Genomic DNA, 22,381 nt, shown 5'->3' on the forward strand with positions numbered 1-22,381 from the left:
TTTGTACTTGAACTCTTTCTCTGTGCTACTTGTAATATTTTTTTTCTTTGATATGAAAGCTTTGGATTTTGGCTAAATCATTTCTGAGACTTCTCCTTTTACAGTTCTTTTAGAGGTGATTAGTGAACTTTCTACTTTCATTTTTATTTCTGGTTTTAATTGATATATCCAGTTTTCACTTATGATTTCTCAAATAATGTCATAAAGCCTTTTTAGAGTCATCATTTTCAGGTAGTCTGATGATTCTTACATTATTTTTCCTTTATCATTTTTTGAGTTTAGTTGTTTATGATAGAAGATACCTATAATTTTCTTCTATCTTTAAAATCTCTTGATTTTATGCTTTTCCCCCCCCTTTATTTCAAGTACTTTTGTAATTTTGTGATCTAGCCATTTTATTCTAAGCCTCAGCTTGCAATTATTTTATAGTTACTCTCCTCTGGTTTTCTTCTTGGGTGGTTTTTGATCCATAATATTTTTTCTCTAATATTTTATTTTTCAAATTCCATAAAGTTGTTTGCAGCATTCATTTTGTAAGATTTTGAATTCCAGATTTTTTCTCCCTCCTTTCCTTATCTTCCCCTTCCCCAAGACAGCAAACAATCTGTTATAGGTTATTCATGTATAATCATTTAAAACATATTTCCATATTTGTCTCCATAATATTTTAATATTATTTAATATTTTTAAAAATAGTATGCAGTGTTGTTTTTTGTTTGCTCTTCTTTCTAGCTTTAGGTCTTAATTTGGGACATAGTAACAGAACCAGGATCTCCAATCCTTTTAGATACAGTAATCAGATCTTATTTGTTTGTGAACCTTACTTTCCTGAGTTTTTGCTTCTGATTTCTATCTCCCATGGTATATCTAAATTCAGAGGGCTGGGAAGGTTTCTATGTCCCTGGCAAAACAGAGTTTGGCTATTGGCTGGCACTGATCAGGGTACTGGGTGGTCTTTAGTTCCCATTGAAGTTTCCTTCATCAGAAAACTAGGTGGTCTATCCCCTCTGAATTCTCCCTGATCAGGAATTTAAGTAGCTTTTGTCTTCTATGGTGCTTACTTATATAAGGCACTGAATGGATGGTGGGTGGTCTTTTGTCTTTCCTGGGTCTTCCTTGATAAGGGTGTTGTTAACTTAATCAGTGATGGATAGTCTTCTGTTTCCCTTTGCATTTTTCCATTCAGGAATCTGCTGCTTCCATTCTCACCTTGCATCCTGTTTTCTCCTGTTGGAGTGCTGGATGTTCTTCTGTTCCCTGAGGTTTCCTGGATTAAGAGACTGGGTAGTTTAAAGATATGATCACACTGCCATGTGTTTACTTAAGCTGACTTCTCTTGCAGGACTCCTCGTGTCCATAGCTTTTGGCTGTGTTTTTATGCTGTCCAAAGCTGGGTGAAGGATGCTTCTCTTTGGATTTCTTAGTCATTGTGTAGGCTGATGCTCTTTTTATATCAGTATTAGAGTAAAAGATCTCTTATATGACCTATCATATAGTCCTTTTAACCAAAAAAAGACCTGTTCCTATCTTTGGATTGTAGATCCATTAAAGAAAGACAAAAATGGATTTTCTTTTAATCATTTTACCTTCAGTATTCTCTCTTTAGTGTATTTCACAGAAGAATCTTTACCATGAACCCTTCAGAAGAGTTTTGTTTAGTACTCTCAAGCTTGATAGGTTCATTAATTTCAAACTATAGAGAAGACCTTGCTTCATAGTGATTTTCTTCAGCTGCATGCCTAGGAGATTCTCCTTGGCCTTCATGGATATTATCTATAATATCTTATTATCTATCGTAAGAATTTTACTTTTTTTCTGAAGGCTTCTTCATATAGAAAGGGCGGGGTCTACTTATGAAGTTTGTGCTTTTTAATATGGCATTAGCTGGGGAAACTAGATGGCACCGACCCTGAAGTCAGAAGGACCTGAGTTCAAATCTAACCTTAACACTTATTAGTTCTATAAGTCACTTAACCCCAATTGCTTTGCCAAAAAAACCAAACCAAAACAAAAAACAAAACAAAACAAAACCAAAGACTTAAGGAAACAAATGCAGCCAGTAGTGAGGCTGGGAGATGGAAGGATAGGGAGAGAGATGTGTGGACACAATTCAGCCTATCTTCAGGGTTTATGGGATGAGGTTGTCTTTCATTTCTCTCTGATTCGTAGTTACTAGATGTTGGTGACATTGGAAACTTTCAGAAATAATTCTAGGTAAGTGATCCTTCTGCTCCATCTCCTTGGGTGCTAAAGTAGAACATACTGAAGTTGGTGACTTTTGAACCACAACTAGGCCTGGAGAAGGAGGTTTCTGATAGAGAGATGCCCATATCACTGGTATTGGTGGTCTGCTTCTATAGTATTTGTATATGTAACTAGTATTTTTATCTCCTTGCACAGGTATTCACACTCCTTCACTGTCACAAATTTGTGCAGCTTGTTGTGCATCTGGTTACAACTGGCTTTAGAATCTAATGACCTGAGGTCAAATCCCACTCCAATGTTATGAAGTCTTTGTGACTTTGGTCAGAATCTCTCTGGGACTTAATTTTTTCCAATTTGTGGCATGAGAGAATTTTTAGGTCTAATATTCTTTGTTTTGTGCCTGTAACATCTCTGGAAAGTTCTTGTTATGTGCAGTTCATATTCTCTGCCTAGAATTAGCTGTCCTCAGCTGCTGCATTATAGTTAGTTGCTTTAGGAGGAAAACAAAAGGGCTGCTTAGTCTTGGACAATTGTATCATAGAGCTTTGAGAGCCTTTTATCTAGGACTTAGGCCATGTAGCACTTGTTACAACTTTACTTGTGCTTTTGGTCTGGAATGAAAACCAATCTTTCTACTATTTATCTCAGTGATTAAAAACAGGAAATTTGGGGGCCAGAAAGGATTTAACAGGTTATCTGCCTCCAGACTGAACCATCTTTATTCCATCCTATATAAATGAGACTCATTTCCACTTTATTTTTTAAAACTTGAGATGGGGAAATTTCATAGCATTCGTTGAATACTACTACTTCCATTATCTTGCCGGTTTCATTTGCTTATTTTTCCTTTTTCTTTAAAACATGACCACCTACTTGAGGCCTAAATACCTTTTTCTTTTTTAGTCTTTTCTTGGAGAGATGAAGAATGGCCAGACAGCAGGAAGTCTTGCTTTATCCCCTGGTATTATCCAGATGAAGCTTAAGCAGTAGAACTGTTGAGAAGGAATAAATGAAGGTTACTCTTGGAGGTCTAGACCAGACTAGCCTCCATTCAGGAAAATATATAAATCAAATGACTTCATTTTTGCTAGCCTGTTTTGAAAAGAAAGCTTTTTGATTATATTCCAGGTGAAGTTTTATGACTGCACTGGAACCATTTCTTTAGGCCCTGCCCTGTGGGTGGTAATCAAATGCAGGTGGATTCCATCTGCCCAGATCTTCTATTTCTATTCAATCAAATGAGGGCTGGTCTGGCCTAGATGTAGAATTCAAAGAAATCATTCCAGCCTGCAGGCATATAGTGCACTGTCCTCTCCCCTTAACTGTGCCCCACCCCCAATATAGTCATACATCCCTAACTCTCTCCTTATCCTTCCAAATTATTAGATATTTTGGATAAAAAACAGTAAAGAAAAGTTCTTTCTAATGTGATAGAGAGAAATGCCTTTTCAGAGCAACTGAGTTATATGGCTATTTACACCTAGGTGTATCTGCCTGTTAGTGAGCTGGAAGAGTTAATCTATCAGTTCATGAAATCTCCTTTCCAGCATGTAAAGATGGAGAGGACTTAAGTCACACACAGAGCTGAAGCTCTGTCAAGAGTCCAAAAAACTTTTCCTGTCTTCAGTCTTTCATTCTTTTAAGGTATTGATGATAGAACAAACTGAAAATGAAGGATTTTCTGGAGTTGGTGGACATATTTCTTTGTCAGAATTCTCCCCTATTATCCCAGATTTCAGAAGCATAGCCAACAAGAGATTGTTGGCTGTAAGTTTAGTTTGTGGTTTATATTTGTATGTAAAAGAGTTTACATGTATATAATCACCATGCATCATGTTTATACAAGATATAATTGTTAAATTATATCACGAACACACTTTAACCCATCTCATAGCTGGCAGACTGAATACAAACACACACACACACACACACACACACACACACACACACACACCCCTCAAATATTTGTCTTTGGAAGCTGCCTTTGCCCCAAGCACAGTCTGATGCACAAAGCTGCTCAGACCAGTTTCTTTTCTGCATTATACATCATCATTCCTGTTGTCAACTAATGTCCAATTGCAGGAGTTCCTTAAACTTCAGACTCTTCAGGATGTTTGCGAGTAGATTTTTCTTCTGTTTTACTTTTTCCTTCTGGGAACTCATGAAAGCATAAAAATGTTAACTTGTTGTTAACTTGCTTTATCATATTGTCTAGGAGAGGGGAAACATTAAAACAAATTCTCTTATTCTTAAATCATACTGATCATGAGCTTACCAGGAATATGGTTTTATGTTCCATTATAAATGGATATAACTAGTACATTAGATCTCCTTAGGAATTATACAAGGTATTGAAGGTCAAAGCCAATTATTAATACTTAGCATTATTGTTTGAAAGCTTATTATATGTAGAGTTCTGTACTAGGTCTATCTGTAAAAAGAAAAGACAATCACTGGTTAGAAAAATTTAATTCATCAGAGGAAGTAACAGACTTGTGAACACATAGAAAATTAGTTAATAAAATACGAATTAAGTAACCAAGTAGCCTGGGGAGTATGTTTAAAAAAAGAGAGACATGAGAATATGAATTGGGACTATTTCTAGGAATGGAATGGGTATATATTAAAGGTAAATAATATTTTAATCTTAAGATATTGGCATAACTAATTAGATTTCTAATGAGGGCTATTCTTGATTCTGGCAAATTTAAAAACAATTTGCTTTTCTTCTTCTTCTAGGTTTACAGGAACAGATGGACCCAGTGGCTTTGGCTTCGAGTTGACATTTCGACTAAAAAGAGAAACAGGAGAGTCAGCTCCACCCACATGGCCAGCAGAATTAATGCAGGGCTTGGCCAGATATGTGTTCCAGTCAGGTATGGGACTATAGGAAGCTGACATCTTGTTTTTCTTTAGGCTAAGAGCCTAGTTGATCTTGGAAACATACACACATATTTTGATGTCAATTTTGAGTTTCATATTTCTGTTCATTAGTTTAGTTTAGAGTATTATACCGCCCTATTTCTTGACATTCTTAGGACAGGACTTCACTTTGACCCTAGAAGAACAGAATTTATAGAGTAATCAACTTCATTGTTCCAAGTTGCCCAGGATCCATGTTTATTACCTACCAACCAGGCTTTATTTGTGAGAGGCTGAAAGCCAAACTGATAAAAAGTTAAGCAGTTTTCTTTTAACCATTCCTGTTTGTTGGGGTTGGCCAAGGATTTTAGCCTTAGTTTCCATCTTAGGCTAGGCTTGAAGAATTTGACTAGGAAAGAAGGAGTTGTTTGGTAAGCAGTAGGAAACCGTGAAAGATTTTGAGCTGGAGAGTGATATCTTTTCTAAAGTTTATTTCCATATTTCTTGAAAGTGGTAAAGCAAAAATAGATTGGGCCTTAGACAGTCTTCAACATTTTATTTTATGCTGTTGATTTACATATTCATAACTTGTAGGTTTACTGATTAGGAAAGAAAGACTTTGTACCAGGAGCCCTTTTCTTTGGTGTTTATATATGTGAGTGTGAGTGTGAGAGAGAGAGTGTGTGTGTGTGTGTATGTGTGTATCTGTGTGTGCTTTTTATTAATCAGTGTCATGTTTTTAAAAATTTTAATCTTAAATATAAAAGGAGAAAAGAAAAAAAATGCCTTGTACACAGCAGAACATGGATTCATTAAAAACAATAAACTTCCATTTTAAAGAAACCTATATAAATATTACATATTGTTTTCAAAGTTGCTCAGCTTTTCTTTCCTTCCTTGTTGGTTTTCTTTTGTTGTCTGCTAAACACTTTTCAATGTTATTTTTCCCCCTCCCTTTTTCTTTTCCCACCTTAAAGAAGGCTATAATTAAGCATGTTTATACATATACATTGATATCTATAAACATAACATATATATATGCATATACACACACACACACATTTACCAATATACATATGTGTAAAGCTATGCTTATTTTCACCAGTCATCTTTTTCTGAAGGTGCTTAGCACTTCCTTCAGAGGTTCAAGTCTTACCATTATTATCATTTTTTGGAAAAGATACTCCTTCCCTCCCTATATCAAACCCTTCCTTATAACAAGAAAAATAGTCAAGTAAAAACTTCTGGTACTGTGTCCAATTTGACAGTTCATTTAATGTTCTGCCCTTGTAGACATCTGCCTTTCCTGTTGGATATATGCTTCATTATCTGTCCTTTAAGATCATTGTTGTTTTCTCAGTTACTTAGAATTCAGCTTTCTCCTAGTAACCACTTAAACAAATTTTCTCTTTAATTATCAAGTTAACTTTAATAAACAAAATTAAATATTTTATTCTATGAAGAACAAAAAAAAGCATTGTGCATAAAACAATGAACTTCTATTATATATACTTTCATAGCTTATATTTAACATGATAACAATATTACTGGGTTTCTTTTCTGAAATTTTGTTGTTTTCAGCTGGATTATTATGCTTTTTCCACTAGGCCACCTAGCCACTGAGGCAAAGTGATGCTTCAATTCAAACTATACTATACAAACTTCAACAGTAACCCCTGTATGATAATTCAGTTGCCCATTTCCATTCTGAGAGTTAGTCGTGTTTAATGTATAGTTACAAAGCAATGGAATGGATTCCATGAGATACATAGGAAAATGAAATTCATTATGTAAAGTAACATCTGGAAGACTTCTGGTAAGTGGTAGAACACAGAATTATAGACATAGAGTTCTTAAAATGTTCGGAGCCCAGCTTTTGATTAACTAGTGAAGTGATCCAAAGTAAAAGGGGAAACTGATGTCCTAAATTTGCTGGATACTCTGTGATCCCTTTAGCTTTGTTCCTTTTGGTCTTCATTAGACTCCTCAACTGTCCTGAGAGTATTCTTCCCTTGACCTCGTCTGCCTCACTGTCAAATCTTCATGGTTAAGCAGCTTATATCTTTCACCAAACCATTTGTTGAAAAATAGAAATTTCTGATGTGTGGTGTAAGGGGGAAAACATTGAACTAGGAGTCAGAAGATTTGGGGAATCCTAGTTTTCACTAACATGTTATTTTAGGCAAATCACTAAGCATCTCTGATTCTCTTTCATCTATCAAAATGGACTTCATGAATATTTTACTAAAGATAGGATTCTTCCTTTTTACAATCTTTGGGGTGCATGCTTCACAGAAGAGTTCATTGGTCAAATGGTATGGGCACTTTATTTTTCTTTTTAACTTTTTTTTTTTCAATCCACATGCATTTATTGTCTCTTTTCTTCCACTATTGAAAAAAATAAGAAAAAGCAATACCTTTGTAACAATTATACAAGATCAAGCAAAACAAATGTTTATTACATTGGCTCTATCCAAAAATATTTGACTTCCTGAAAGAGTCTATCACTTCTCTGTCAAAAGGTGATGAGATGGTTTTTAGTCCTCTTTAATATTTGTTGGTTACTTGATCAGAGTTCTTAAGTCTTTCAAAATTATTTTTCTTAAAAATGTTGTTGATAGAAATTGTTTTTCTTACTTCATTCTGTATCACTTCAGATTTCAGGTTTCTTTGAAAACTTTTCTTTTATTATTTCTTGTCCCTCAGAAATATTCCATTATATTCATAAACCATAGTTTGCTCAACAATTCCTGAATTGATGGACTCCACCACCTTCCCCACTCCCCCTCTTTTTGGCTTTCACTTCCTTAACCATTACAAAAAGAACTGATATAAATATGTTTGTACATAGGGGCCATTTCTCTCTTTGGTGGGTAAGTCTAGTAATTATAGTGGAGTCACAGGGTGTGGTGCCTTTTTGAACATGATTCTAAACTAATACTAAATAGTTTTGATGTTTATTGCACTGAGCTATAATTTAGGGGCATCTAGACGGTGCAGTAGATGGAGTTCTGGGCCTAGAGGAAAACTCATCTTCCTGAATTCAGATATGGCCTCAGACACTAAGCTGTGTGACCCTGACTTGTCCAGGCTTTTGCCTCAGTTTCTTCACCTGGAGAAGGAAATGATAAACCAATTCACTATCTTTGCCAATAAAATACTAAATGGTATTAGGAGGAGTTGGATATGATTGAAAACATTTCAACTACCATAATTTAAAGTCTGCAAGTTCAATTCATTTTAAAAAAAAAATTTTTTTTTTCCTTGAGATTCTGGACCTTTTTTTTCCTTCAATGGAATTTTGTGACTATTTTGTTTAACTCTGTGTAGTACCTGTTTGATAGTTTGATTAGTGTGGCAGTAAATCTGTAAATTAATTTAGGACACAGACCAACTATGAGTAATGAATATTCTTCTAATTAAATACATTCTTTGTTCTTCTCTAATTATATCTTCATTGTGTCTTGATATTACTCATTTTATAGATACTGTAATTGGACATTTCCTTTCTATTTCCCCTGGATTTGTTGTTTCTATTTTTTTTTTTTTGGATTTGTTTTGTATCCTGATATTTATTGAAGCTATTAATTGTATCACTTAGTTTCTTTATTATTTTTCTAAATAAACAATCATGTCATCAGCAATTAAGGATAATTTTGTCTCCTAATGTATCCTTAATTTTTTTCCTTAACTTTATTTGTGGTGTTCTCTTCTTTTAAAAATGTGGTTTCTTTAAAACCACAAAAATAAAAACATATTTATATCAGTGTGAGATGAAGTGAAGGAATCTGACTCCACCTCTGAGAGTGGGCTTGTGGGCTTCCTCCCAGAGTCCTCCTGTGTCTGTCCCAGAGTGCTCTCTGGCCCTAAGAGCTTCTTGCTTATATGAGCTCTCTAAAGGTGTGAACACAAGCATTGTTTCTATCAGTTCCACTTAGTACCTTGTTTCTTCTGGTCCATAACATCTCCTTGTAAGATCAGATCAATTGTACTGAACCATGCTAAATTAGATAATTATTGTCTCTATCAACTCAAATAAGTTAACACTTTGTAAGGATTCCAACACTTATTGATAACTGACATTGCAAGCATTCCTAGAAGTATAGCAAATAATACTGGGGAAATAGAGTATGCTTGCTTTACTCCTATATTTATTGGAATAGCTTCTTAGTTCTCAGCATTTATTTTTATAAGATTTTGTGTTCAGATTTTCTCTCTTACCCTCCTTTGCCTCCCCAAGACTGCAAGCAATTTGATATAGATTATCCATGTACAGTACTTTAAAACTTATTTCCATATTTATTATGTTGTGCAAGAAAAATCAGAACAAAAATCAGGGGAAAAACCATGAGAAAATAGAAGTGTGTAAGTGCAGATTCTTCTGGAATCAGTCTGCTTATCATTTCTTATAGAAATAATATTCCATTACATTCATATACCATAACTTATTCAGTCATTCTTCAATTGATGGACATCCTCTCAAATTCCAGTTCTTTGCCACTAAAAAAAAAAAAAAAGCTGCTACAAAGATTTTTGCACATGTGGGTCCTTTTTTCCTTATTTTATGATCTCTTTGGGATACAGATCCAATGCTTACTTTGGTTTTAGATATATACTTTATATCATATTTAAATTGGCCATTTGTGCCTCTGCTTTGTAAAGTTTTTAGCATAAATGAATGTTGTCCTTTGTTAAAGGATTGGTTTTTTTTGGCACTTAATGATATAACTATGTTGTTTGGGTTATTTTTGCTTGTTTGTTTTGCTGTACATAATATTTATTTTCCTCAAAAGTACTTTATTTTTTACAAATACATGTAACTATAATTTTCAACATTCATTTTTTAAGAGTTTGTGTTCCAGATTTTTCTCCCTCCCTCGGTTACACCGCCCCCCCAAGATAGCAAGCCATCTGATATAGGTTTACAATTAAACATATTTCCATATTTGTCATACTGTGCAATAAAAATCTCAGGAAAAGGGGAAAAAAACATAAGAAAAAGCAAGCAAACAAAAAAAAAGGTGAAGATACTGTGCTTCAACCCACGTTCAGTCTCTATAGTTCTCTTTCTGGTTGTGGATAACATTTTCCATCCCAAGTCTATTAGTTTTGTCTTGAATCACCACATTGCTGAGAAAAACCAAGTCCATCACATTTGATCATAACATAATCTTGCTGTTATTGTGTATAATGTTTTCCTAATTCTCCTCACTTCACTCAGCATCAGTTCATATAAGTCTTTCCAGGCTTTTCTGAAACCAAGCTGTTTTTCCTTTCTTATAGAAGAATTAATATTCCATTACATTCATATAACTTGTTCAGCCATTCCCCAACTGATGGGCATCCACTCAATTTCCAGTTCCTTGCCACTGCATAAAAAGCTGCTGCAAAGATTTTTCTACATGTTGGTTCTTTTCCTTCTTTTTTTGATCTCTTTGAGATACAGATCCGGTAGAGATATTACTGGATCAAAGGGTGTATGTATAGATTTATAGCTCTTTGGGCATAGTTCCAAATTCTGTCAGAATAATTAGATCATTTTATGAGTTCCATCAACAATACCATAGTGTCTCATGTTTCCAACATCCTCTCCTGTTAGGATTCTTACAAGGTGCTAAGTCAGTTATCTAATTTAGCATGGTACTTAACTAATGTTAACTAGCTCACTAATGTATTTAGTACTTATTGGAGTTCTACATTATTCACAAGTTAGAGAGAAGTCCAGGAGATTCACAAGTCAGAAGTGGAAAAAATTCACAAATCAGAAGCCCACAATCCCATTCTCAGAGGAGGAGTCAACCTTTGAGTTCACACCTCTAAAAGAACATATAAAAGGACAAGCCCACTGGAAGCACTCTGGGAGATTGAGAAGCCAGGATTCAGTTGGGCAGAACGAAGGAAGACAGAGAAATGGTGGCAGGCTGTCCTGTGGAGAACACTGAAACCAAGATCCAGAAGGCCTCCAGAAAGTTAGCTAAGCACCAAGTGAAGGAAAGAGGAAAATAAAGGATTTGGACTTTAATAGCTGGCTGCAGTTGAGGTGATTATTACACAGAACTGATAGGAAGGCTGCCTCCAGAAGCCCCTCAAGAAACCTGCTCACAGAGAACAATATATATTTTAGAGAAGAGAACACTACACTCTCCAACATTCAGCATTATCTTTTCCTTCATCTTAGCCAATCTGAGAGATATGAAGTGGTACCTTAGCATTGTCTTAGATATTTCTGTTCTTAAAATGCTTATTTAATGTTAATTGCTTTGCTAACGTTGCAGTATTCTTGCATTTTTTTTGTTAAGTAATTTTTAACATAATTTTATAGTCTCTTTAGGATTTTGTACAAATTTTTTGAGTAAATCATTAGTGGTTAATAAATATTTATTAAGATCTTACAGTATTCCAAATCCTTTGGAGAGAGGCACTGGGGAATATCAAGACAGAAACAAATTAATTTTTCCCTTCAAAGAGATTGCATTTTTCTTAGGGTATACAACATGTATACAAGTAAATACAAAGTAATTTGAGAAAGAAGAAAGCATTAATATCTTGGTGGGGAAAGAAATAGTGGTTAAGCCCCTTTTAAAGTATTTGAACTGAGTTTTGAATGAAATATAAAGATTCTGAAAGGCAGAACTATTGGAGGAGGGGCGAATGTATTATACGTACAGGACTGAGGGAATTAACTGGACTCATGGATGGGAGATGGAAGATAATCTGCTGAGTTCTAGGAATAACTAATAATATAGTTTGGCTGAATCATAGAGTATATGAAGAGGCAAGTAATATGGAATAAGTCTGGAAAAGTAAGTTTGATCAGATGATAGAGGGCTGTAATTGACAAATTAAAAAGCTTGTATTATATCCCAGAGATAGAGAAGTCACAAAAGGTTGTTTTGTTTTTAGCAGATTTTATTATTTCATGTAAACAAAATGAAAAATAATTGTGCATAATCATGAACTCTGATGTATAAAAATGGTATATTAACTAACTATAGGGAAATGTGAGGAAAAGGATAGGCATTAAAATAGTAAAATAATAATCTTAGTAGTTTGCAAAAGTTATGTCATTTACCATCAGTCCCATATGTGTTAGGACCTTATTTTACTAAATCTATCTCTTCTGAATCAGTCCTGACTTTATTGTCTTTATTAGGTAGTCCATGGGCTAATTCCCTGCCAGAAATCCCACTATCCAACTCTTGTCATGACTGACTGACCTCATGTGAATTCTGCTGATTTGTCCAATTTTATTTTCCTGTTCTCCATTGTGCTGCTTTCATCAGCTGACTACCCTGCTATCTACTCCCAGCATCTTATGACATGAATTTGGTTGTTATGTTTCCACACTTTCAAGCCACTTTTCTCTAAAATGAGGATGATAATTGTGAAGGAAGTAATTTTTTAAAAGCAATTACAAATTTACTTCTTTGATAATTTAATTGGGTTTTTTCTAGTCTGTTAGCATATCCATATGGCTTTGGGAGATCCTATTTCTATCACTAAATGATGACCCTGTAGCATTTGTGCCAAAGGAGCTTATCTGTATTTTCTCAGCTTCTATAGATTTCTACTTTCTTTTTACTCATTAGCCCGTTAAATTATTTTCTTTGCATTGTTTACATATCTAGCGGTAGGCTAGGGGGAAAGAGAAGGGTTAGTTCTACTTAGCCTTTTTTTTATGTTTCCAATTACAGGTAAAGATAGTTTTTAACATTTCACTTTTGTAAGATTTTGAGCTTTAAATTTTTCCTCCCTTCCTTACCTTTCCCCTCTTCAAGACAATAAACAGTCTGATATATGTTATGCATGTGAAATCATTTTAAATATGTTTCCATATTAATTATGTTGTAAAGTAAATAACAGAACAAAAGGGGAAAACCATGATAAAGAAAAAAGAAATAAACTAAAAACATGAAAATAGTATGTTTCAGTCCACATTCAGTATCCATTTTTTAACCTCTTTGATTCTTACCTATTAGGGTGAATTGCCTTATCTAAATTTCAGAAATGATAATCATAATCACAGAAATAGAGTCAAGAAACTTAGTATTTCAGTAGAAACAATACAGATATGTGTATCTTGTTTTATGTAATATATCTGTTCTTGAAAAGTTAAGTACAAGTCAGATACTGTTTTAGGTGAACTAGGGAAGCTTTCTAGTTAAAGGAACCAATGTTATAAATATTTTAATAATTTAATAAATAAAAATTTAATATACTCATATGAGTAATCAATCTTTAGTTTATTTTGTAAGTTCTGATTGGGTGAGCTAGTTACCCATGTTGTCCCCTCGGCCCCCTGTAGATTTAAAGGATATGGAAGATGTTTTCTTGAAATATTCTAAGATTTAGGACAAAGAAAAGATAAAATAGTTTACTCAATTAGGTAAAGAGTAATCAGTTAAGAGATGTCCAGTAAATAAACATCTATGAGAGCTCTCATTCTATTAAAAGCAGACTTTTTGACAAATTTTTACCTTGCTTGATCAACAGTTTCATTTTTCAGACGTTACAGGCATCAGTAAGGAAAAAGATTACTCTTGACTAATTTTGTTCAGCAAGAAGGAATTTGGTGATTACCAAGGAAAGCAAGAGAAAAGATGTCCATGACATCCTAGAATTGGTGTTGGTAGCTAAGGAGGAAAAATGGGAAGTCAGAGACGTGTCTTCAGTTTTAGGGTGGTGAATTTTTTAAATGATGGTCATTGTCCCATGGCCTGAGAGTAAAGAGCCAGAAAAGGGGAATTTCAGAAATGAAACTTTGGCAATTTAATTGCGAATGGTTCTGATGACAAATAAATTGGAGAGGCATTAAGAGGAACTGATAAAGCTACATAGAAAATTGAGCTTTAAAAATGTACACAAAGGCTGGAAAGAACAAATTTGAAAGATTGCCACGAACCTGTCAAAATAATGTCTGGAAGGCTTCAAAAAAAGAAAGGTAAAGGATAACAAAATGGGCTTTAATGTTATATTCTATATATATTATGTTTAATTGTTATATTAAGAGATGAGAGAATAATTTCTCAAGTTCTGTTTTGCTTCTACCTTCTCTGTCAAGATGTGAATGATCAGTCTTCATTTTGGAAGAAATAGAGCAAACAAAGAGCAAATTGTTGCTCAGAATGTTGGTAAAGAGATAATAGGAAAGCAGACATTTACTTTAATGATTTCATACTCCTGTTCCAGATAAATTTTATCCAAAGGCATAAAACTTATTGGAAGCCATCACTGAACCACTATTGAAAATCTTTGAGAAATCATGCTGATCCGGAATAAATACCTATAAATTAGAGATTGGTATATATCTTGACTTTGAAAAGGCAACTACTGAAAAGTATAGGCTTGAGACCTTGATCCTCTGCAAAATTTGGTAATTGTGAAAAAGATGGTTTGTGAGGGAAATGATGAACACTAGGAGCTCACTTAGGGTCACTAGTAACAAGTCATACTAAAGAAAACAAGTCATACTTAATTTCTGTCCTTGGAAAAGGAACAAGGGAGACATAATGTGCAAACATCTAGAATATTGTGTACTGTTTTGGGTACCACATATTAAGTGAGACATTGACAAAAGATGAAGAAGGGACTGGAAAATGAAGTCACATAAGGAGCAATTGAAGAAATTAGAAAATTTTGGCCTAGAGTAGAGAAGTCATACATTAATTTCATTAGGAAGAGTTCATTTCCTAACCCTAGGAGGTCTTGATTGGCAAGTTTCAGTAAAATCAGTATTTTTTAAGTGCCTACTGTGTTCCAAACATTGTACTAAGTCCTAAGTATACAATGAAAAGCTGATTCTCTCTCTTTGTTCTCAAGGAACTCATGTTCTAATTTGAGAAACATCATGAAAAACAAGGTACAGAAAGGATAAATTGGAGAAAATCAAAAGAGAATACTCCTAGAATTAATGTGTTCTTTGTCTTGTCATTGTTGAGCCTTAACCGCAAATTTCACTAAAAGTGTACTTTTGATTTCACTTTAAGTTTTTAGAAGTTTGGACTCCCAACCTAAAAACAAAAACTGAGAATTCTAGTATCTTCACTTGTGCAGTTAATTGTCAACCCTCGGATGTATGTTTAGTTGAATTTAGGACAAAAGGGAGTTGGGCAAAAAAGCATTTCTTGGTATACTCCCCTTAACTTTTAGAGTCTGTAGTTAATCAGACCGTGTGACACTTTTAAATAAGTTTGCCCATAGAGAATGTTTATATCAATTAAGTTTATACTGTGTCTAATACATGGCACTGTATTAGAAATAAATAAGACTTTGTTGCTACTTTCTAAGCAAGTATAGTATAATAAGAGGATAACACATAGAAACATAAGATATAAATAAGATAATGCAGATTAGAATATAATGCTTCTATTGAGGTGTGCTCTTCCCATATCTCATGGCATGGATATAACAAAATTTATATGGTACTTAAAGATTTGCACATATAATTTTGTATTGTTGAAGGCCATACCACAAGTTTTCATATGTTCACAAAGGTTGAAAATTTTTCAGTACAGGAAGAATGAGTTCCAATTTGGAGAAGCTTGTCACCAGGAGTCATTAAAACAACTCTCAAAGATGATCTGCCATGTTGTGGAAGGATTATAATTTGTGTCAGTTTAAGAGTAATTCATACCAATAAACTCAAGTGCCCTTAAAAAAATTGAAGTAAGGATGTGGTAAGTGGGAAGAAAAATGTAAAGCACTATGAGTAGGGAAGAGGCTCCTTCTAGGTGTGGCAGGGACACATACTGGAAAATTCTTGGTTTGAGATAGACTAGTTATGCATATTAAACTTGCATATGTTTGGGACTTGGGAAAAATCAGCCAGTATACTACACAGTATACAATTTAAACTAAGAGTAAAACTCATCTGTCATTTCCTGTTTCTCAAGTTAATAGTAGTGACAGCTTTCCTCTTCAAATCAGAGAAAGATTTTCAAATATTAATCCAGAATGAATTTTTATAATATATGACTAAGGAAATTTTTCCTTGAGTTTCCCTGCATTTCCTAATGTTAAAATCTCATAAATCTATGTAGGTCCATTAGGAACTGTTTTTGTTTTTCTGTAGCTAAAGCAGGAAAAATATGAACCTAGCACTGATTGACACAGGCATACTTAACATTTTTAGTAATCTAATGAAAGTTCATTTAAAGTAGAGTTCATTTAAAATAGAAGGAGATGATTTAGGAAATAAATGTTGCCCTTGTATAACATTCATATGAAAAAACACTTTTTCCCCCCTAAGGAGTTTGGATTTATTTTCATTTCAAATAAAGCACAAATCTGACCATATTAACTCCTTACCCATACCCTTCATAGAAATTCTGGTGGTTCTATGTCATTTCCAGGATCAATTATAAAATCCTGTTTGTCCTTCAGAGTTCTTCAAAATGTCATTCATCTTCTATCCCATCTTCCCAGTCATCTTATACCTTACACACACACACAGTCTCTCTCTTTTTCACACACACTCTCTCTCTCTCTCTCTTTCTCTCTCTCTCTCTCTCTCTCTCTCTCTTAATACTCTCCTCCATATATACGTTTTGATCTAATGATAAGACACTGGCCTTGCCACTCCTCAAACAAGAAATTCTGTCTCTTAATTGAACATTTTCTGGTTCTCATTACATGCCTGAAATGTCCTCCTCCTCTCCCCTTCCCCCCATCTCTGTCTGCTCTCTTTCCTAACTTCCATCAAATCCCAGATTAAATCCTTTCTGTAGGCTTTAATGGGAAGTCTTCTCTGATCCTTTTTTATGCTAATACCCTTCTTTGTGTTGATTATCTTCGATTTATCCTATATGTAGCTGGTTTATTCCTTATTTGCATGTTGTCTTCCCCATTAGGTTGTAAACTGCTTCCAAATGGATTTACAAGCAAATGCTAACATTTAAAGAATAATTAAAGTGGATAGAGCACCAGCCTTGGAGTCAGGAGTACCTTAGTTCAAATCTAGCCTCAGACACCTAAACCCTTACATGCAGCTAGTGTGACCATGGGCAAGTCATTTAAGCCCAATTACCTCTTCAAAAAAAAAAAAATTAATTCCAATACTATATAAACTATTTGGAAAAATAAAGGTAGAAGTTCTACCAAATTCCTTTAATGTCATAGATATAGTGCTGTTAGCTAAAACAAGATGGACCAAAAGAAAGAAAGAAAATTATTAACCAATTTCCTAATGAATATTGATGAGAGGAACCTTAAATGAATATTAGAAAAGAGATTAAAGCAATTAATCATCAGGATAATGCCCTACAATCAAGTGAGATTTATACCAGAAATGTAGAGCTGGTTCAGTATCAGGATTGTGGGCTGCTTGAGAGTTGAGACTGTTTTTTACTCTTTGTATCTTCAGTGTTTAACATAGTACCTGATATATAAATGCTTTCTTTATTGACTGTTTGTTGGACTCCCTCCGTGTTGTTTTTTACTCTTTGTATCTTCAGTGTTTAACATAGTACCTGATATATAAATGCTTTCTTTATTGACTGTTTGTTGGACTCCCTCCGTGGGTACCATCATTGGCTATTTTAACACAAAGCATTATTGCTACTCTAGCAGATTCAGCAACCCTTCCACAACTAATTCTCAATCTGTCTCACTGATGAATTTCTCAAACTAGAGAACTTAAATTTATTATACACCGTCCTTATAGAGTGGCTTCATATTTTCCAGTAAATTCAGCACCAGAGAAAGAAATGACTGAAATTCCTAGCTCTGCAACTGGTTTTTCCCCTGAGAACTCTCCCCAACTCTTCCCCCCCCCCCCCCACAACCCTACCCTAAGGATAGGCCTGCAACATTATATATTCTGCTTCTCTTGGAACTAAGGAAATAGAGGGGGGGAAAGGTAAATTAGTCCTATATTAAATTATTAATTCCTATTTTAATGATAGATAAAATTAAGATAGAAAAGAGAGTGGAGAGTATATGAGTGTTTCAGCATAGTACGCAGAGTAAGATATTTCATGGTTCCCAGATCATCTTTCATTATTAATAGGTTCCCAAGCCATCTTTTCCATGAATATCCCTCTACATGTATGTAATCTTAATAGTATCTTTGCCCTCAAGTAAATTTTTTTCTGAACAAAGCTGCTATTTCAGCACCAGTGAAGTCTTTTGTCAGGTTTTCCTTACAGTTATCCCAGTTGACTAAATGAAACCAAATGGAGTTGGCTTGTTATATTAATGTCATTTTTCTTACTCTTCATAATTTTTATTTCCTTGACTTTTCAATACCTCAAACTAATTTATCTTTTTCTGGATCTGTAAAATATTTTCTCAACTCAACTAGCTATTATCCAGACCACTCCCTGGTTTTTCTATAGATTTTAGAATAATAATGAAGTATATTGTTGATCCACCAAATGACAAATCAATTTTCCAGAATTAAGATAATGGCAAACCTGAAAGAGTGACCATTATAAATAGGTTTGCTCACGAGAGAAATATATACTTTCAGACACTTTCTTTTCCTGGTTAGTGAACCACAAAGAAGCAATGGCTCAAATCTTTGAGAATCTAGTAAATTCCCAGAACCTCAATGAGATGAAATCTCTGGGCACAGTTTCCTGAAGACTCAGACTAGAAAATGATAATAACTCATAGTTTTAAAAAGCACTTTCCTTATTACAGATCTGTGAGATGAATAGTTATAAATCCCCATTTTGCAGATATAGAAACAGAGGATAAGGAGCTTAAATTACATGGCCAGATTGTGTAATTATTTTTAGCTAAGATTTGAACCCAGGTTTCTTTTCATTTGTAAGTCTAGTACATTGTCGTCTGTTGTAACCCACTCTGCACAGAGAATTAACAATACCTGGGTTTTACTTGTAGTTTTCCTGGTGAGTTGCTCCTTGGCTTTGGGTAGGTCACTAGTTTCTGGGATTTTACCTTAGTTATATAAGTGGAAATAAGTTCTTCCCCTTATTTGCAGAGATGAGTTGCGTGTATGAAAACATAGTGTTAAAGGAAATAAAATATACTCTTAGACAAGAGGTTTTACTATTAGCCATATACCCCAAGAAAATATATGTCCTTTGATTTTTGGATCAGTACAAATTATGAAGTTAAAAAATTCATCAAAGTATAGGAAAATTATATGAATTGACACAGAGTGAAGTGAGTATAACAGAAAACCAGTATACACAAAAAGTGCATCTCTAGATAAAAGTTGAAAACAAAATATCTCCCTAACTTTCAGAGGCAGAGGATTGTAGAAATAATCGAATATTGTATGTACTTGGGGAATTTTTTTCATTGTTTATAAGGGATAGCTTTCTGGAAGGGGAAACGAGGGTTATGTTGAGAAATATAGATAATACAAAAAATAAAATATATAAAAAATTTTACTTTAAAACAGTCAAGGTAGAACTTATTCTTACCTACTCACAGATATTTTTAGGAACCAAACCTCGGTACTTTTGAGTTTTGCAAACAATTCTACTTAGGATATTTTTCTCTTAAGAAGTGATGCTATCTTGTTGGTGGAGTTGTGAACAAATCCAACCATTCTGGAGAGTAATCTGGAATTATGCCCAAAAAGTTATCTAACTGTGCATACTCTTTGATCCAGCAGTGTTACTTCTGGGCTTATATCCCAAAGAAATACTGAAGAAGGGAAAGGGACTTGTATGTGCCAAAATGTTTGTGACAGCCCTGTTTGTAGTGGCTAAAAACTGGAAATTGAATGGATGCCCATCAATTGGAGAATGGCTGGGTAAATTGTAGTATATGAATGTTAAGGAATATTATTGTTCTGTAAGAAATGATCAGCAGGATGAATACAGAGAGACTTGGAGAGACCTACATGAACTGATGCTAAGTGAAATGAGCAGAACCAGGAGATCATTATACACGGCAACAACGATATTGTATGAGGATGTATTCTGATGGAAGTGGATTTCTTTGACAAAGAGACCTAACTCAGTTTCAGTTGATAAATGAAGGACAGAAGCAGCTACATCCAAAGAAAGAACACTGGGAAATGAATGTGAACTATTTGCATTTTTGTTTTTCTTCCCAGGTTATTTTTACCTTCTGAATCCAATTCTCCCTGTGCAACAAGAGAACTGTTCGGTTCGGCATACATATATTGTATCTAGGATATATACTGCAACATATCTAACATATATAGGACTGCTTGCCATCTAGGGGAGGGGGTGGAGAAAGGGAGGGGAAAAATCGGAACAGAAGTGAGTGCAAGGGATAATGTTATAAAAAAATTACCCTGGCATGAATTCTGTCAATAAAAAGTTATTATATTAAAAAAAAAAAGAGTTATGCTATCACACTTCAAATTCTTTGTAGAGTGTTCTCTAGAATATATAATCATTTTCTGGGAGCAAGTTTCTCGGGGGCTTCTGGAGGTAGCTCAGTACTTTCAGTTCTGAGTAATAATCATCTCAAATGCAGCCAGCTATTAAAAGTTCAGTCCTTTATTGTCTCTTCCAAAATAGCCCAGTAAGCTTTCCTTGGTTCTGAGAGCTCTTGTTGCTAGTCCTTTGCCTCTGCCAGTTTCAGCCTCCAGCTTTCTCTGAATCCTGGCTCTGAATCTCCCGACTGAATTCTGGCTCTCAGTCTCCTCCTTTCTCCATCTTCCCAAGTCTCTAGTGCTTGTCCTTTTATATGCTCTTTTAGAGGTGTGAACTCAAAGGTTGACTCCTCCTCTGAGAGAGTGGGATTGTGGGTTCCTGACTTGTGAATCTCCTCCCCTGAACTTGTGAATCTCATACTGAATCCTGATTTGTGAATCTCCTAAAAGTATGAACTCCAATGAATAGTTAAATACGTTAGTGAGCTAGAGAACTTGATAAGTACCATGCTAAATTAGATAAGTGACTTAACACTTTGTAAGGGTTCTAACACCTTTGGATTCCTATTTTTCAGTAATTTCTAGTCCTCTCCTTTATTGTTTCTTGGTGTAGAGAGATACTTCCTAGGAAGTAGAATCAAAGATTATACATGGGTAGGTAATAAAAGAAAACTTAGCTAGATCTGCTTCAGAAAAGAAGTAGTAATGTTCTGATTTGTTTACCAACCGATTAAAGCCTTTTAATTAGAAGCTCCTAGAGAGTATTTTTTGAACATTTAAGTACTGTTAGCCTGACTAATAACAACTGATGTTCATGTGCAGAGTAGTTGGTGAATGAATATTAAGTTGCTAGATATTAGTGATAACGATATTTCACTAGTCTTCTAGTACACCAAAGACATGTCTCCCTGGACAGACCTTTATTAAAATTCAGTTAATTGAATAGAAGTGAAGTTCTGGTTTCCTGTTAGTTTTCTAATTCTTTGTAGCTCTGCTCTGGCTTCTTGTGGGAAGAATAAATACTAATTCTGTCTCTTTCAAGTGAACTCTAAAATACATTCTATTGCAGAACATATATAATAAGAGCAATGGTAGCTTCTTCTCTAGGAATTTTTGAGATCAAGGAAAAATAGGTATAATTATATATATTATTAAATATAAGATATGTTATATATATTATATTTTCATCATTTAACATTTACTGCTCAATCACAACTGTCTTTTTTTAAACCCCTTGTGAAACCAGGGATTATCTTTCACCCTTCCTAATAATGTGATAGATATTAACAGATAGTGCTTCCAAGAATGGCATAATGGAAACTGGGCCTCAAACTCTGTTAATTTTTTTTTCTTTCCCAATTACATTTAACAATCATTTTTAACATGTTTTTGTTTTAATTTTGAGTTTCAAATTCTCTCCCTACCTTCTTCCTCTCCTCTTTCATTGAGAAAGCAAGCAATTTGATTTGTTATACATGTGTAGTCATATGTAAAATATTATTATATTAGATGGTTTGAAAGAAAACTTCCCCCTCAAAAATTTTTAAAGTATTCTGTGATCTACACTCAGACTTCATCTGGAGGTAAATAGTATTTTTCATCATAAGTCCTTTGGATTTGTCTTAAATCATTGTGTTGCTGAGAATAGGTAAGTCATTCACAGTTCTTCATGATACAGTATTGCTGTTAACTATGTACAACATTCTCTGATTCTCCCTTTCCTTTGTATCAGTTCATGTAAGTCTTTCCAGGTTTTTTATGAAAGCAATTGTGTTCATCATTTCTTTTAGCATGTTATTCCATCACAATCATGTACTATAACTTGTTTAACCATTTCCCAGTTGATGGGCATCCCCACAATTTCCAGTTTTTTGCCACCACAAAAAGAGCTGCTATAAATATTTTTAAATATTCCTTTTTAAAAAATGATAGCTTTTTATTTTTCAAAAATAGTTTTCAACATTTATTCTGGCAAAACCTTGAATTCTTACC

At 34.3% G+C, this 22,381-nt stretch overlaps 1 protein-coding gene across 2 annotated transcripts in view; it reads left to right on the top strand.

Annotated features, from left to right (window-relative positions):
* The window catches only part of SUFU (SUFU negative regulator of hedgehog signaling), a 158,277-nt gene that overhangs the window by 54,902 nt on the left and 80,994 nt on the right, over positions 1 to 22,381 (top strand). For both annotated transcript variants that reach the window (XM_051981314.1, XM_051981315.1), the window contains exon 3: positions 4,945 to 5,081. In XM_051981314.1, coding sequence (XP_051837274.1) covers positions 4,945 to 5,081 — 137 coding nt within the window. The remainder of the gene's footprint in view (positions 1 to 4,944; positions 5,082 to 22,381) is intronic.

The sequence above is a fragment of the Antechinus flavipes genome, chromosome 2 (assembly GCF_016432865.1).
Source record: "Antechinus flavipes isolate AdamAnt ecotype Samford, QLD, Australia chromosome 2, AdamAnt_v2, whole genome shotgun sequence".
Taxonomy (NCBI): domain Eukaryota; kingdom Metazoa; phylum Chordata; class Mammalia; order Dasyuromorphia; family Dasyuridae; genus Antechinus; species Antechinus flavipes.